General features: G+C 39.5%; 1 protein-coding gene across 9 annotated transcripts in view; it reads left to right on the top strand.

The window, feature by feature from the left end:
* The window catches only part of agrn (agrin), a 553557-nt gene that overhangs the window by 443237 nt on the left and 95532 nt on the right, over positions 1 to 14788 (top strand). For all 9 annotated transcript variants that reach the window (XM_028807851.2, XM_051931028.1, XM_051931030.1 and 6 more), the window contains 2 exons: positions 6125 to 6319; positions 9105 to 9305. In XM_028807851.2, coding sequence (XP_028663684.2) covers positions 6125 to 6319; positions 9105 to 9305 — 396 coding nt within the window. The remainder of the gene's footprint in view (positions 1 to 6124; positions 6320 to 9104; positions 9306 to 14788) is intronic.

The raw sequence follows: 14788 nt of genomic DNA, 5'->3' as shown, positions 1-14788 counted from the left end.
TTGCAGGAACTTAATCAGTGCAAGTGTTCATGTTGCTGCAAGGGACTGTTAGGGTGCTCGTGATGTAAATTTAGTCAATCAGTCTTGGTGAGCACACCTTCTCGTCGGCCACTGAGTTCCTCCAGAATTTTGTAATCGTGCAGCCCTGTACATGTCTGTACATATTGATTGCACATGTGCTAGACAAGAAAACATTCGCTCACTGGAGGAGCAGTTGTGTGGTCTGTGGTTTTCTTGCCCAATTCAGCTATTTTTTGATCAGCATCTGCGGGGGGAAAAGTGGCCTTCTGCGGGTTCTGTTTCTTTGGGTTATTTCTAAAGCCCCCCCTCCCTCCATCTTATAAGCATTTTCTCTCATTATTCACATACCACTCACCCTGGCCTTCACACCTATATAAATATTTTATCGTTCTAAATTCTCCAAGAGGGAACGACATTGTTCGATGGGATGTACCTGTTCTATCACTTATAAATGGTTTGTACCTAATCCACAACTGGCTTCCCAGTTTGTCAACGTTGGGTATTGGGCTAGTTTTTTTGCACTTCTACGCCATTTTTAGCTGTCCTTGGGCTGTACATTTTTTAAGGATTTGGCAACCCTATGCTACCTGTAGCTACACAATCCAACATTAAAAGCAATACCCAAATGTCTGCATGTTCATGGCAAGACCTGACCCTGCGCAATGATGAAAGGTTGTGCGGTTAGAAATGGAAATATCTCTGAGATCAATATGTAAAGGCAAACAAAAGATGTGGGAAAAGCTGGGAGATTCTGCAACTGTGCAGAGTCGTGCATCAAACGCTTGAACTATAAATAGACTGGCGTGCACTTCCATTGTGCATGACTGCGTCTGCAGCTTTCTGTGCCCAAGTATAAACAGGTCATAAGAGGGAGTGTAAAGGTCTTTTGAAAAGTGCCAGGTCGCTTGCCGAATTGGGCCATAAGGTTGGTAAAAATGAATCAAGCATTTCTACAATAAAGCAGAAAAATGGTTAGATTTGTGGAAGTTTTAGTGCTGCTAGTGCTATAATCTAGAGATAATTGAATGTATATGGGAGGATGTGTGTAGATTATATGCAAACAAGTAAGCCCGCGATTCGCTAACGAATCGGAAATCCAAGAATGACAATCAGTTTCTGTTCCGTCCGATATCTGGATGGATGACATATCTTGGAGGGTGGGTGCGTCTGGGTGGGAAGCCGCTGGGTTAGAGTCTGTGACCGTTATATGATCTATATTACTGGCACAGTGGATTAGAGCAAGTGTAGCTCACAGGTTGTGTTGTTTGGGTGCCACATACTGACTCTGGGAAGCCACTGCATTTTGGGAAGCCGCTGCGTTTGACTCTGGGGCGGGCGCCATGGCGCATTATGGTGTGTTATTTTGGCACCACCTACTGACTCTGGGAAGCCGCCGCGTTTTGGGAAGTCGCTGCGTTTGACTCTGGGGCGGGCGCCACCACGTTTTGGGACGCCGCTGCATTTGACTCTGGACTCTGGGGCGGGCGACAAACTGAATGACTTTTATGTGATCTACATTACTGGCACAGTGGATTAGAGCAAGTCTAGTTTACAGGTGGCGGGCTCGTTGCAGTGCGGCAGTGCGCGTGACATCCAGTGTACAACCTTCTCGTCCATATTACTAACCTTTCTGTGGCTGTGTCGTTAGCTATGGGCGGGCTTGTTGCAGTGCGCGTGCGCTTCGATGCACCCTGCATCCATAACCTTCGGTTAGTAATATGGATACTATGCTATCTACTGTATATATATAATTCACTAAATCCATGGCAAGCAAGACACATGCAAGACAGAGCCACGACCACCAACAATTCACTAAGCAGCCGACCATGGCACGCAAGACAGAGACCATGGGATACGCACGAGAGAGCCACGCCCGCTAACTCACAGAGCCCTGCCCACCAACTCTAAGACCATGGGATACGCACGACAGAGCCCCGCCCGCCAACTCTAACACTCCTCCCACATCCATTACCTTCACATTGTTTTCCTTTTATTTCTGATCCCGTTCAACAACTATATGGCGACATCAACTTCTCAAGACTCGCTACACCTTAATGAACAAGTACTGAAACTTATCCCTACCGACGAAATAACTTTCACCAGCGTTGATTCCATTGTCACAGACAATCCCGCAGATCAGGTTTCATTCCCCGAAGAATTTCTTAACAGCCTTACTCCCACTGGCATGCCTCCGCATAAACTCAAAATTAAAATAGGTTCAGTCGTCATGCTTCTCAGAAACCTCATGCCAACAAGAAGTCTCTGTGATGGCACTAGACTGACTTACCAGCATTCACCGCAATGTACTGGAGTGTAAAACTATCACAGCTCCTACCTCACAAACTGTCCTTATTCCCTGGATATCCCTGACCCCATCAGATTCAAATTTGCCTTTTACTTTTATACGCAGACAATTTCCTGTTAGATTGGTCTTTGCAATGGCAATTAATAAGGCACAGGGACAAACTTTCAAAACGATATGCCTGTAACTGCCAAAACCAGTTTTCAGTCATGGACAATTGTATGTTGCTCTCTCCAGAGTTCCATCTTTTCATTCACTCACAGTCGTATCCTCAAACCCACCCCATTTGGACAACTGTGTTGTTCAGGAAGTGTTCACCCATCAATACATAATTATGAGGCGTATGCTACGCCGCGGGTTGGCTAGTTTTATATAAGGGACTTGAGCATCCTTAAGTATAAGTCCTTTACGCTAGGGAGGTCCTGGAACTAACCCCCTGCAGATACCAAGGAATGACTGTAGTGAGAGTGATGGTGATATTATTGTGAAGGGGGAAATATTAGAGCCACTCTACCTGAAAGACAGTAGAAGTACTAATGAAGGTATGGGTTTGTTTTCTGTTGTTTATTGTTTCAGTTGTTAATTTGTTTTTTCCTTATAGTCATTCTTCTGTCTTGTTTGATTTAATAAAGCATGCTCTTTAATTTTTAGTGATCAGGTTTAGAATGGTTCTGTGCTTTCTTTCCTGGCTGGACACAAGACTGCAGACCTTCTGATAGTACTTACTATTCAAATGACTGTACAAATAAGATCTGATGTTAGTGTATTATTTTAGTGTTTTTGATCTCAGCAAGTGTCATATCAAGAAAACAAAACAAAGCAAAGAAACTGCTCCCCAGCTGCAAAGCCCATATTGAAGTATTTATGTATTGCACACAGGAAACCAGAGAGTCCTTTCATTAGAAGGTGATATCTTTACCTATTATCACTACCCATTGAATTCAGAGAGTGGCAGAGAGGAGAGTTCTAAATTAACAAGGACACCTCTCTACCCCCACCATTTTTTAATATGAGATGCTAATAAAAGTGTTTATCTTCTGAGCTCAGGAGGCATCTGAATCTAAAATGAAAGTAGACTGCAGTGCCGGGGATATGGGCTTGTCATTATTAATATTTATTTTCATAATGTTTACACACTTGATGACCTTGTCTCGGGGGCCTAAAACTGCCCAACTGTAACAGAGATTTAAGTCTGAAAAAGTGGAAGAGAAGATACTTGTAGGTGGAGGATGAGTAGTTTACTGTGCACACACACCCTTTTGATTCCTTTATTCCACTTACTTTCCATCTGCTCTCTTTTTATTGCATATATGCTGAGACAAGACATCACATAACATTTTCATATTTTGGCATTACAACAAGAGCAGGCTTGGTCATGAAACTAGTAAGGGAGGTGGTCACGGGACATGATCCTTCAGCCTACTAAATGTTTCCCTGTTGGTGGGGTGTGCTCCTTTATAAATAAAGTTTTATGCCATACTTCAACAAGGTTCTGATAATATGAGCCAATTAATATTGATGTGCTAGTGACCAGGTTATTAATAAATTCTAAACAAAGTGGGTTTCAAAGACTGCTCTAATTTTAAACTATTATAAACAATACTTTTTACTAATTTGCAAAATTCAGAAGCAGAATTTAGGAAGAGTTCAACAAAAGACATACACTGGCCAGTGTGATTGTGGGACTTGCGTACATATTCTGGGTTCATTCCTCTAAGTTATTGAGGAAGCTTAGCCAGACTGAGCCCTTCGTAATTTCCTCTCCTCTGACTTTCCTTTGAACATTGGAGATTTCAAAGTATTGCATCACAAATCTTGTGATGTATGCCAAAGATTGACGGGTGAATACATGACACACAGGGAAATGCCACTCCTAGAAATCCATGACCATAATATCAAACATTCAGTCATGGAGAGGATCCTACAGAAATAGCACAGCAGCTCACTAGTCTGTCAAAAAAGGATGGAAAGTCGCTGGCATTTTAGCGGAGGGTTTGAAGTGATTGTCTAGTGAGCAGGCAAAAAGGGGGGCATTGTTAATGTTAAAAATGAAAAAAGAGATAAATGCCTCATTTGAATAATGAGAATCATTTAAAGCTGGAAATGGCAAAAAGCAGTAAATCTGTGGAACAACTGGCTGTGTTGTTTGATGGTATTAGGCTGTAGGCTGAGAGATTTGGTGCTGTCACAGGAAATAAGCTGTTTCTAACATCATACACATACACATACACACACAGTGTATTACTTTTTACCACCTTAGTGCTACAACATTGTTCTACAAATTTGTCTACACAAAACACGTTTGTCTATACAGATATGTTTAATATTGCTCTTAACTGTTACTTTTCTTTAAGACTATGCATAGACATATTGTGGTGTACACTTGTGGGAACACCAGTACTGTTTTGTTTGTCTCTATGAACAGACATTGATGGACTACTCTACTTATGGGCATACCGTATGTGTAGTATGGTACTAGTGAAAAAGAGAGAAGTACATAAATGGCTGTACTGGTGTACTTAATGGGGTGTACAGAGAAGCTTGCCTCCAGAAATACCTTTAGAGTCAAACAGACGTGCATCGCTGTACTTGTGGGAAACCCATGCACTGCTACATGTATGGGGATGTATAGAATAGTGTAGTACTATACTTTTCAGAGAAAGTCAAACACATGAATTTTGGTAATATACAGTAAGCAAAGACATACTAGCACTCACTCACACATAGGCACATCACTATTATTCTGGCTGTAGAGCAATGAAGGAGAATGTGTCTCTCACAGATGAAAGTCTTCAAGTGAAAATAAATGGACTTGCCAGTCTTAACTCCAGATGTGATTGAGCGTTTGCTAAAGGGGTTGCTGAACAGTGACACCATTAAATCAAGAGAATGCTGTAGTTCTTTGGAGGGAATGAGAATCTTTTTTCTCTTGATAACTTTGGTGAATGCTCCCCCATATTATGTATAGGATAGCACTGACTAGAAGGGCATTATATCAGTCCTTTAAATGTTTTTGAGCTGTGTTTGGCTGGCAGTGACTTCTGTTGCTTTTGTGTATATTTATATTACCAGTCACCTTGGGAATACGTGATGATCATGAGGTAGCAGCAATCATTCTGAGGTTCTTTATTTAGGGCTTTCACAAGGAGCTTAACAATATCTGTGAGAATTGTTTAATACCAATAATGATCAGACCCAAGAAGACCAGTTCTCTCAGTGAACAGTTGGACAGGTCCTCATTTAGCACTTCTAATTTGGTACTGGGATTGTTATCTAGTAATGGAACCATCATGTTTAATAGTAGTATACACTTGGTATCTGTCCCATCTATATAGATACCACAGCACTCCCTCTGCCAGGTCCAGAATTTGAGCAGCAGTTTTCAGAGCTCAGATTAATAATACACCCAGTGTGCCCTCTAGAGGTCAGGAGGACGCTTTGTTATTGGATGCTGGTTGCAAACATCCAGGATTTTTTTCTGTCCAACAAGTTGCTGTTAATGTGTACTTCAAGCATACATATTTTATTTTATTTACACTGTACTTGCTTTCTATTTAAAAAATCCTTAAACACTCAGCTTATCATGTGAAGTGCTGTGCTCCCCAATATGCTGCCAAGTTAACAGCTTTACACCCCAGGAGCTGGAAAGCAGCTTCTGAGCTTTCATAGCAGATGGTTTTGGCCCCTGTGAATTTATTTATTTATTTTTTCCTCCTGACTTCATGTGGAGCTTCATGTGGTGGAGCAAAACACATGCTCTTCTCCCTAACCATTTCTCTCTGGTGTTACTTTTTTCCACAGAGGCCTGCGGCAAGTGTCAGTTTGGGGCTATCTGTGAAACAGCAACAGGAAAGTGTGTGTGCTCGACGGAGTGTGTACCTTCCAAGCAGCCAGTATGTGGAACAGATGGCATCAACTACCCAAATGAGTGTGAGCTCCATGTGCAAGCTTGTACCCAGAAGAGGGACATCCAGGTGGCAGCACAGGGCGAATGTAGTGAGTAGCAATAAAGTTTTAGTTGGTTTCAACCTTCCCACTAATGTGTCCACTAGCCTCCCAAGAACTCAAAGCTGTTTTAATAGAAAATTCATTCCAAACTGAATTTAATTTGAAAGATAAAATGTTAAACCATTTTTACAGTAAGCATAAAGACACGGAGAATATAAATCCCATAACACTTAACATTTCAGTGACTCCTGGTTACTTTATGCCCACATTGCCTTTCTTTAATAAGAGAAACATGCCTATACTGCACTACTGCAGGTGCCTGCTTACTGGTATTTTCTCCTGTGAGAACTATGTTGTCATCATCATGATGTCATTGTAACTACGTTATCACCATCACCACATTTACTCATTATTATTATTACTCTAAAAAGTAACAATGAAAATGGTGAAGCATGGTGTATTGACTGGCACTGCTATCTTTTAGCTCTCTTAGTACTAATTCACATTTTCAGATAGAATGCTTTCATTACTAGAACCTCTGAGTGGACATTGTCTTGATTTAACTGGTGTGGTAGACAGACTCTTAGGTGAGTGAGTCCATAGATGAATTAGTACTGGAAAATATGGTAGGCTTAATGAATAGATGAAGTATCGAGTGAGTGGCCTAAAACATGGAAGGATGGTCAGATAGATAGATGGGTGATTGTATGAAACTGACTTGTAATGGTATGAATAAATAAATGAATATAGGTAGAGAACAGATTGGTGGGTGAATAGATGGAAAGATAGACAAGTGGATAATCCTACAGATGAGGGAATAGTTAGATAAATAGAATGTTAAATTGATAGTTGTGTGAATGGATGTGTTCATATTTTTAGTAGATACACTAACAGTTTGAATACTTAAGTGGATGAACTAAACAGATTTCCAGGTAGAAGAATAGATGCAGCACACAGATGGGTATAAGGATGATATACAGAGGAAAATGAGAACATAAAATTAAGGAATGGATAAATGAACAGATGAGTTCTAGAGAGAACTGCAGTGCAGCGATTAGTGCTATTGCCTTACAACTTCAGTGACTGACTTTCAGATCATTATGTGGGGTATGCATGACATTCCTGTGCATGTGTGTTCCTTTTCTAGGTATTTTCCTCCAACATCAGAAAGATATTTAGGTTAAGTTGATTGACAGCTCTTAGTGTAGGTGTGACTGCAGCCTGTGAGAGACTGGTGTTATATCTAAAGCGGGAAGCCTCATTTATACCCAAAATCTAAGGGGTGGGCAAACATGCTCTGCAACCAAACATTGGAGTAAGCAGATTGAGAAAATAGAGATAGATGGAATGATAGGTGACTATCAAAATATACTGGTGGGTAGTGGGTATAAAACTTGGCTGGTTAAATCAATGTTCTAGTAAAGGTAATATGTAAGTGTGTAATGAAAATGAGTGGAATAAACTTGTGGATAAATGTTTGAATGATTGGTTAAAAAGACTAGTTATCAGGTGGTTTGATTGCAGTGAATTTAAAACCATTGAAGAATTAAGAAATAAATATGCGGTCAGAGAATGAGTTAATTAAGAAGCAACTCAAAAGATCAATTAATTTATTTTCAGCAATATAATTAGACAAATGGTTAAGAGATTGAGTCAAGTTGGTAGAAACAGAAGGTAGTTTGATGGCTAGCTGAATTAATCAGATATTGAAGTGGAGAAGCAGGAAAATAGATGGGAGAATCACAGATATATCAATTGCTTGTTGGGTGGTTGCTAATTGAGAAATAAAGGAAGAAAAGATGAATAAAAACAAAACATTGGGAGTAAATAAGTGAGTAGCAAGGTGCTTAGGTTGAGGAATGAAGAGAGAAAGTATAAATAAATGTATTGACGAAGTGATTAGTGGGTGCATACACATATAAAAGACTAGTTAGGTGGACAGGTAATTGGGTGTTTTGAGAGACTAAATGGCAAGAAAATGGAAGAATAAATGGGTAAGTACGTATGGGCCTAAATAGCGTGATTAATCCACTAATTTAGATACAACTAAACACATATTTAAGTAGATTATGTCAAATATGTGAATATCAAAATCAGAGTGGTAGATGGATTAATTGGTGGTGGGGCAGGTAAATTGGATGGATGGATGAATGAATGGACAGAGTTATGACTGTATTCTTCCAAGGACTATTAGTTGACTGGTTGAATGAGATGTAGTGTTTAGAGAAAGAAGGAAGATTGGATGACAGGAAATGTTGAATATTGGAGAGGGAATGGGGGGGGGGGGGGGGGGGGGCTCAGGCAATTTGAAGAATAGGTATATACTGTATATATTGATTAGGTATAAATGAATATAGTTAAAGTGACTAGTAGCTATATTCATATGTGATTAGTTAGATGTACAGATGCTTGGTAATTTAGATAGAATGGCAAGTAACTGGGTGAATGAATAAATATTTTACTAGAAAGACTGAAACTTGGAGCTGAGTGTATTGATGAGTTAAAAGACAAGTGATCAGATAGAATCGTTTGTGAAAACAAAAATAGATGTGTTCAGGAGGTTGGCATGGAATGTTAGATAGTTGCATTGGACTGTGGCCTTGACTATTAACGTTGAGCTACAAGGCAACTGCTGTACAGACCAATAGGTTAAAAATTAGGATTTAATGCTGAGAGAAAATGGAATGCTGGATTGTGAATGTTTAAATGGTGAAATTTGAAGGTAAATGTTTATGAGATCAAAACCTCTCAAATTAGAAGACTTACTGTACATCAAAATCTTATTTTTATGTGTAGCCTACAGTGTCATTCTTTCCATTTTTTATTTAAACAGAGACCTGTGGTGGTACGCTGTGCTCCTTCGGTGCCAACTGTGTTGACAATCGTTGCTTATGCCCCCACTGTGAGCATCAGCCTTTCTCCCAAGTATGTGGCAGTGATGGCATCACATATGACAACTTGTGTGAAATGCAAGTCACCTCTTGCCAGCTGAAGAAGACAATTGAGGTTGCCAAAGCTGGCCGCTGTGATGAAGGTATAACTGCTAGGTTGTATTAATTGTTATATTAACTTTTGATTGAATTATCACTATAGTACATTTTGCATGTGGATGGGTGGTTATGTGAACTGGGATTGATTATGAAGCCAGCACCAATTTGTGGATTATATTTGATACCCAAATGCTTTGTAATTGTAAAAAGTTGTAGCAAAAGAAAGAGAGAGAGAGAGAGAGCTGCTGCACAGGAGTCTATAGGAATCTAATACTCTATGAACTCCACTCCCTCCGAATAGAAGTACGCAAAAAAGGCTTTGCTGGATATTCATCCATCCATCCATCCATCCATTGTCTCCCGCTTATCCGAGGTCGGGTCGCGGGGGCAGCAGCTTGAGCAGAGATGCCCAGACTTCCCTCTCCCCGGCCACTTCTTCTAGCTCTTCCGGGAGAATCCCAAGGCGTTCTCAGGCCAGTCAAGAGACATAGTCCCTCCAACGTGTCCTGGGTCTTCCCTGGGGCCTCCTCCCGGTTGGACGTGCCCGGAACACCTCACCAGGGAGGCGTCCAGGAGGCATCCTGATCAGATGCCCGAGCCACCTCATCTGACTCCTCTCGATGCGGAGGAGCAGCGGCTCTACTCTGAGCTCCTCCCGGATGACTGAGCTTCTCACCCTATCTTTAAGGGATTTTGTTTTTAAAATTTGTGTTCTTGAAAATAACATTTGAATGTTTTGGGAAAATGTCTTTTACTGGTTGAAATGTCTCAGTAGATGTTGAAAAGGGTCAGTTTATAATGGTATGGCCCCTGATTGCCAATTTATAAGCCTGCCTGACTTTTTAGGCATCACATTGCAAACTTTGAATTCTTTTTTTTTCCTTTTACTAGATCTTTTTTCGTTTTTCTTCAGAAACATTTGATCCTATACACCCCGAAATAATGCAGAAAGATTTTCATGCCCTGTGTCAGCATTTCCTTGTTAGACTGTAAACCACCAGGAGATGTGAACTCATGTGAAAAATCTTCATCTGCTTTTTAATGCTTGGTGCTTGTTTTCTACTTCATGTTTCTCACTTCAAAGCTGGCTAAATCGGTTATCGAAAGTGCCTAGGAGGGTACAATTAGTTACAGTGAGATTAGTGTTCCCTTTCCCTGCCCTTCCCTTCCCTTGAATGTAGTCACCAATAAAATAAAAAGTAGATACCTTAATATGGCTTTTGAGCTGCGTGAGCATTTACTTGTGTAACATACAGTATATGTGTGTGTGGGAGTCTTTCTATATTTATCTATTGTAGGATTGCGAGTCTGTAGTGAGTCAATGTGTGGGGACCTGACTTACAGTGTAGATAAGAATGTGTTTATCAGCCTATATATGTATTTGCAGGTCTTTGTGTCCATATTCATATATGTGTCTATTGATGCTTTGAGATGTTAGTGTGTGCATATAATACCGGGTAACATGAAAGAGCTGCTGCCTGATAGCTCTGTGCTTGGAACAAAAAAGATTTAATAAAAGAGCCAGAGCTCACTGGGTTTGAATATTCACTCAGGTCTCTTTGTGAAGTTTGCACATGTTTCTTGTTATGACTATATAATAACATTATCCATGAAATTTCCAGCCATCTACAATATTTCCTAATCTGGGTTTCTAGTTCAGATCCTGGCAGCTGTAGTGGCAAGGCAGCAGCTAGCCTTTATTCAGTGCCAGTTCATCTAAGGGCACACTCACACATACTGACCCGTTTAAAGATGGTCATTAATACAACATGCACATTTTTCGGATATGTGTGGAAAACCAAGTTCTATTCAAAGAAATAGATCATCTAACATCTTGTGAGTGAGTTGGATTATATGCTAAGCAAAATCAAAATCTTATACTGGCAAAGGTCAATAAACGAAATAAACTAAAGTATTTTTTAAGAACATTTAAAGTGCAATTCTTACAGTCAGTAAATGACCCTTGATTTTTTATTTTAGATGAACTAATAAGAATATTTTTCTTTTTGAGCAGGACCAGGGAATATGACATAGTCAGAAGGCAAAGGTTCAAAAGCAAATGATAAAGAAATTCAGCATCAAAACAAAAATGAGAGGCAAAAATCAAAGTTAATCCATAGCAAGCAAAGGGTCAGCACCACAAAAATTAAGAATAACTACATTCAACAAAAAGAATTTTTATATCCGCAACTTCAGATCAGGAATTGCTTAAAAAGAGGACCTTTTAACCTTTGTGGAAAAGCCCCTAATAAGGGTACTGACCTTACGATGACAGAAACAAACCACCCATAAACAACCAAAATGGTGATGATGCAAAATATTACACAACACAAAAAGTAAACAATGATTCAATAAACTAACTTTAGAGTTAGATTCATTGCCTTGAAAATGTGTGTAACAAAATACATTTAATGCCCAAACACCCATAAAATATTTGTAAACACCGTAATTCTTTTTAACTATCTTCAGCCCAAATCCTAATGCAGCCTTTGCTCTCAAGAAAGATTGCAATGATGATATTGCCCATTCATATAAGCTCACAACAATAGCTACTGTATCTTCTGTAATAGCTGCAGATGAACACAGAAATGACACTCAGAGAACAAAATGCAGTCAAAAGAATAATGAAATTAATTTCTAATCATCTACTAATCAAAAAGGTAAAATTAACATAATGACAATTATGATTACCAGCACCTGACACTTCCCATATCCCTGTAAGCTTTTCTCTATATACTCTTTCTTTTTAATGCTACATTCTAAATGTTTAGTATGAGTGAATATGCCCTATGATGGAGCTGCAGTCTGTCCAGGCCGGGTCCCTGCCCTGCACTCAGTGCTTCAGCACCACCAAAAATCAGAAACTGGGTTGGGCAGATTTTGTGAATGTTTGTGTATATGCTGTATGTAGGACTGTGCATGCATATTTCTGTGGTGCAGCACCAACATGCAGTATGTAGCATTGTTGCTTTGAAGTACTGGGACGAAGGATGAGTTCTGTATAGGTTTCATATGTTTTTGCAATCTCTCAACAGTTCAAAAACAAATACTGAGTTTGTTGGATCTCTAACTATTACTAGTTATGACAAATGTATGTGATGTGCTCCTGCATTATTCAATAGGCTCTCCAGAATAGGTCTCTGCTTTGTACCGGAGAAAAACCCTGACTGGCTAAAACCCAGAATTAATTCTAATAGATTAAGAAACTGCATGGTTGGATGTACTGTATATTACATACTAGCTGTCCCCCGTGGCTCCACCCACATAGTAGTGAAACAGGACAAACTTTAAAAAGCTTTTAAAAGAAATGTAATAATATGTGTTGAGAAGAATTTATATTGATAGGTTTTGTATCCAAGTGCATCTTGATTTACAGTGTTTTTGGTTTTGCTATCAGGGGCGAGAATGTGGCTGTGATCTCTTTACCAAATGTGTAAATAGTTGGCAAGATATCTCTGGCCAAGCAGAAGGTAGGTACGCTCCAATGTCAAACGTTGTCACTGTATCTGATCGTGTTCAGCTCTGACGGGAGAGCGTCCCCGGCATGTGGAGAAGAGCATGTGGCCATGATGTCTCTGCCAATGAGCAGGTACCCTCTAAAACACATGTAGCTGTGATTTCTCTCTCAAAAATGTCAAGTATTACTCTTTAACAACCTCTAGATGATAATGTCTGCTGAACAAATAGGTATCAGTAGCTAATTGGAGGCAAGGTGCTCTCCAACACGTGGTGAGAGGCAGAGTGACTTGAACGGAGGATGGTGTGAGAGTGAGGAGGGCCCCGCCTGGCTCCCTACTCCTGAGGTCCTGCCTCCTCCCCTTGGCCCACAGCCTGTATCTTGGATTTGCACAAATAAAACGCTGCTGCAACCAAGCTATAATACTTAATGCTAACCGGAATGTTCAAGCAAATTATAGAAAAAAACCCAATCTAAATCCATTAAGTGGTGTTCTTGTGAAAAGCGGACAGACAGACAGATGTTGGATTTTATATATAGAGAGATATTTTGTAACAGGACAGCACACCCAAGCATTTCTAAATATGGAATGGAGTTCTCTGAACTCTCAAGTCTCTCCTCAGGCCTAACTAAAAACACTTCTTTGCTCCATCTGTGTACTGCACCTGGAATTAAACATTCCCTGAAAACTGACTAGAATATTTTCAAATATTCCAGTTATGAAGGGGGTGTCTCCCTAATAAGGAATAAAGTATGCAAAACAGCCCGATATAGTTTAATAGTGGGTTATAAACTAATAGTAGAAAAGGATTTAAAATAGAAAAAAAAAAAAAAACAAGAAATATTTCTGGGGTTACTACCTTTCTGTTACCACAATCTTTACCTTCTGACTTCAGACTTATTGAGCTTTTGGAAGTCTTTTAAACCACAACACTGCCACACTCCTCAGACCCATTTCCATAGTAAGAAATGCAGCTATAAATTGTAGCAGAGCTCCCTTCAATTCTTGCTTGGGATTTGAGTGGCAAAGGTAGAAATACCATACATACGAATGTAGTGCATTTGGACTGCTGTAGAGAAATTGATGTACAGGCCAACTCTGTTCTCTCAGATGGGTTCATGGTTAGTCAAGTCACAGGTCTAGGCAGTCACTACTGTCCTGATTTTGCAAACTTTATAAATATTTGGATTTATCTGATATGATCAAGTGGATTCAGAGAAGTGCAGACAAAAAAGTCCCAAAAGAATGGGAATTTTCTTCTGTTTAGATATTGTAGCTTCACAGTAGCCAAGTAGTTAGGTAATATTTTGCGCACTGTTTATTTATTTTTCTTTTTATACACGAAAGGCTTATCTGCCAATTAAAAGTGAACAGGGATGTTGGCACCTTTTCTATTTCCAAATAATGAAGAATTACAGCAAACTGGATAGTATCCATGCATGCCATGGGTTTTAATTCCTATTTCATTTCACACCTGGGTAGGTCAAACTTACGGTTCTTTTGTATGACCTGACAAAGCTGACTGATACATGCGACCTTATTTACTGGATGCCTGATTAGTAACTATACCATACGTGTGGTGGGTTTTCTTATCTGGATTACAACTTTTTGGTAGATTTTAGTATCAAATCTGGTTTCAGACAGACTTACACGGGAACCTTTAACTTCCCATCAATTTGTAATTTAATTATTTCCATTTCAGTGTTGTGGAGAATTGGGCCTTACCCTGGCAACATGAAGAGCAAGATTATAACCAACACTGCATGTGTCATCTTAGCGTTATAAGGCACTATAGCCACATTCATGCCCTAAAGAGTTAAATGAACATTCAAAGCTCACTGAAAAGGAAATAAAGTCTGAGAAAAACTAAATGGATACTAGGGATGTTTCAATCTGGTTTTTTAAGGCCGATACTGATCAGTGATTTCGTGTTACTTGATCAACCAATTCTGATATTTTTCTTTTTTTTCTTTATCCCATAAAAAAACTTTTTATACTAAGCTCCAGCATAACCAGACACATAGAAGCCTTATGTTCTATATTAAAGTGTATTCTTAGATTTAAGCTAT

Source organism: Erpetoichthys calabaricus, chromosome 8, assembly GCF_900747795.2.
Source record: "Erpetoichthys calabaricus chromosome 8, fErpCal1.3, whole genome shotgun sequence".
NCBI lineage: Eukaryota > Metazoa > Chordata > Cladistia > Polypteriformes > Polypteridae > Erpetoichthys > Erpetoichthys calabaricus.
This window is presented reverse-complemented; position numbering and strand designations above follow the sequence as displayed.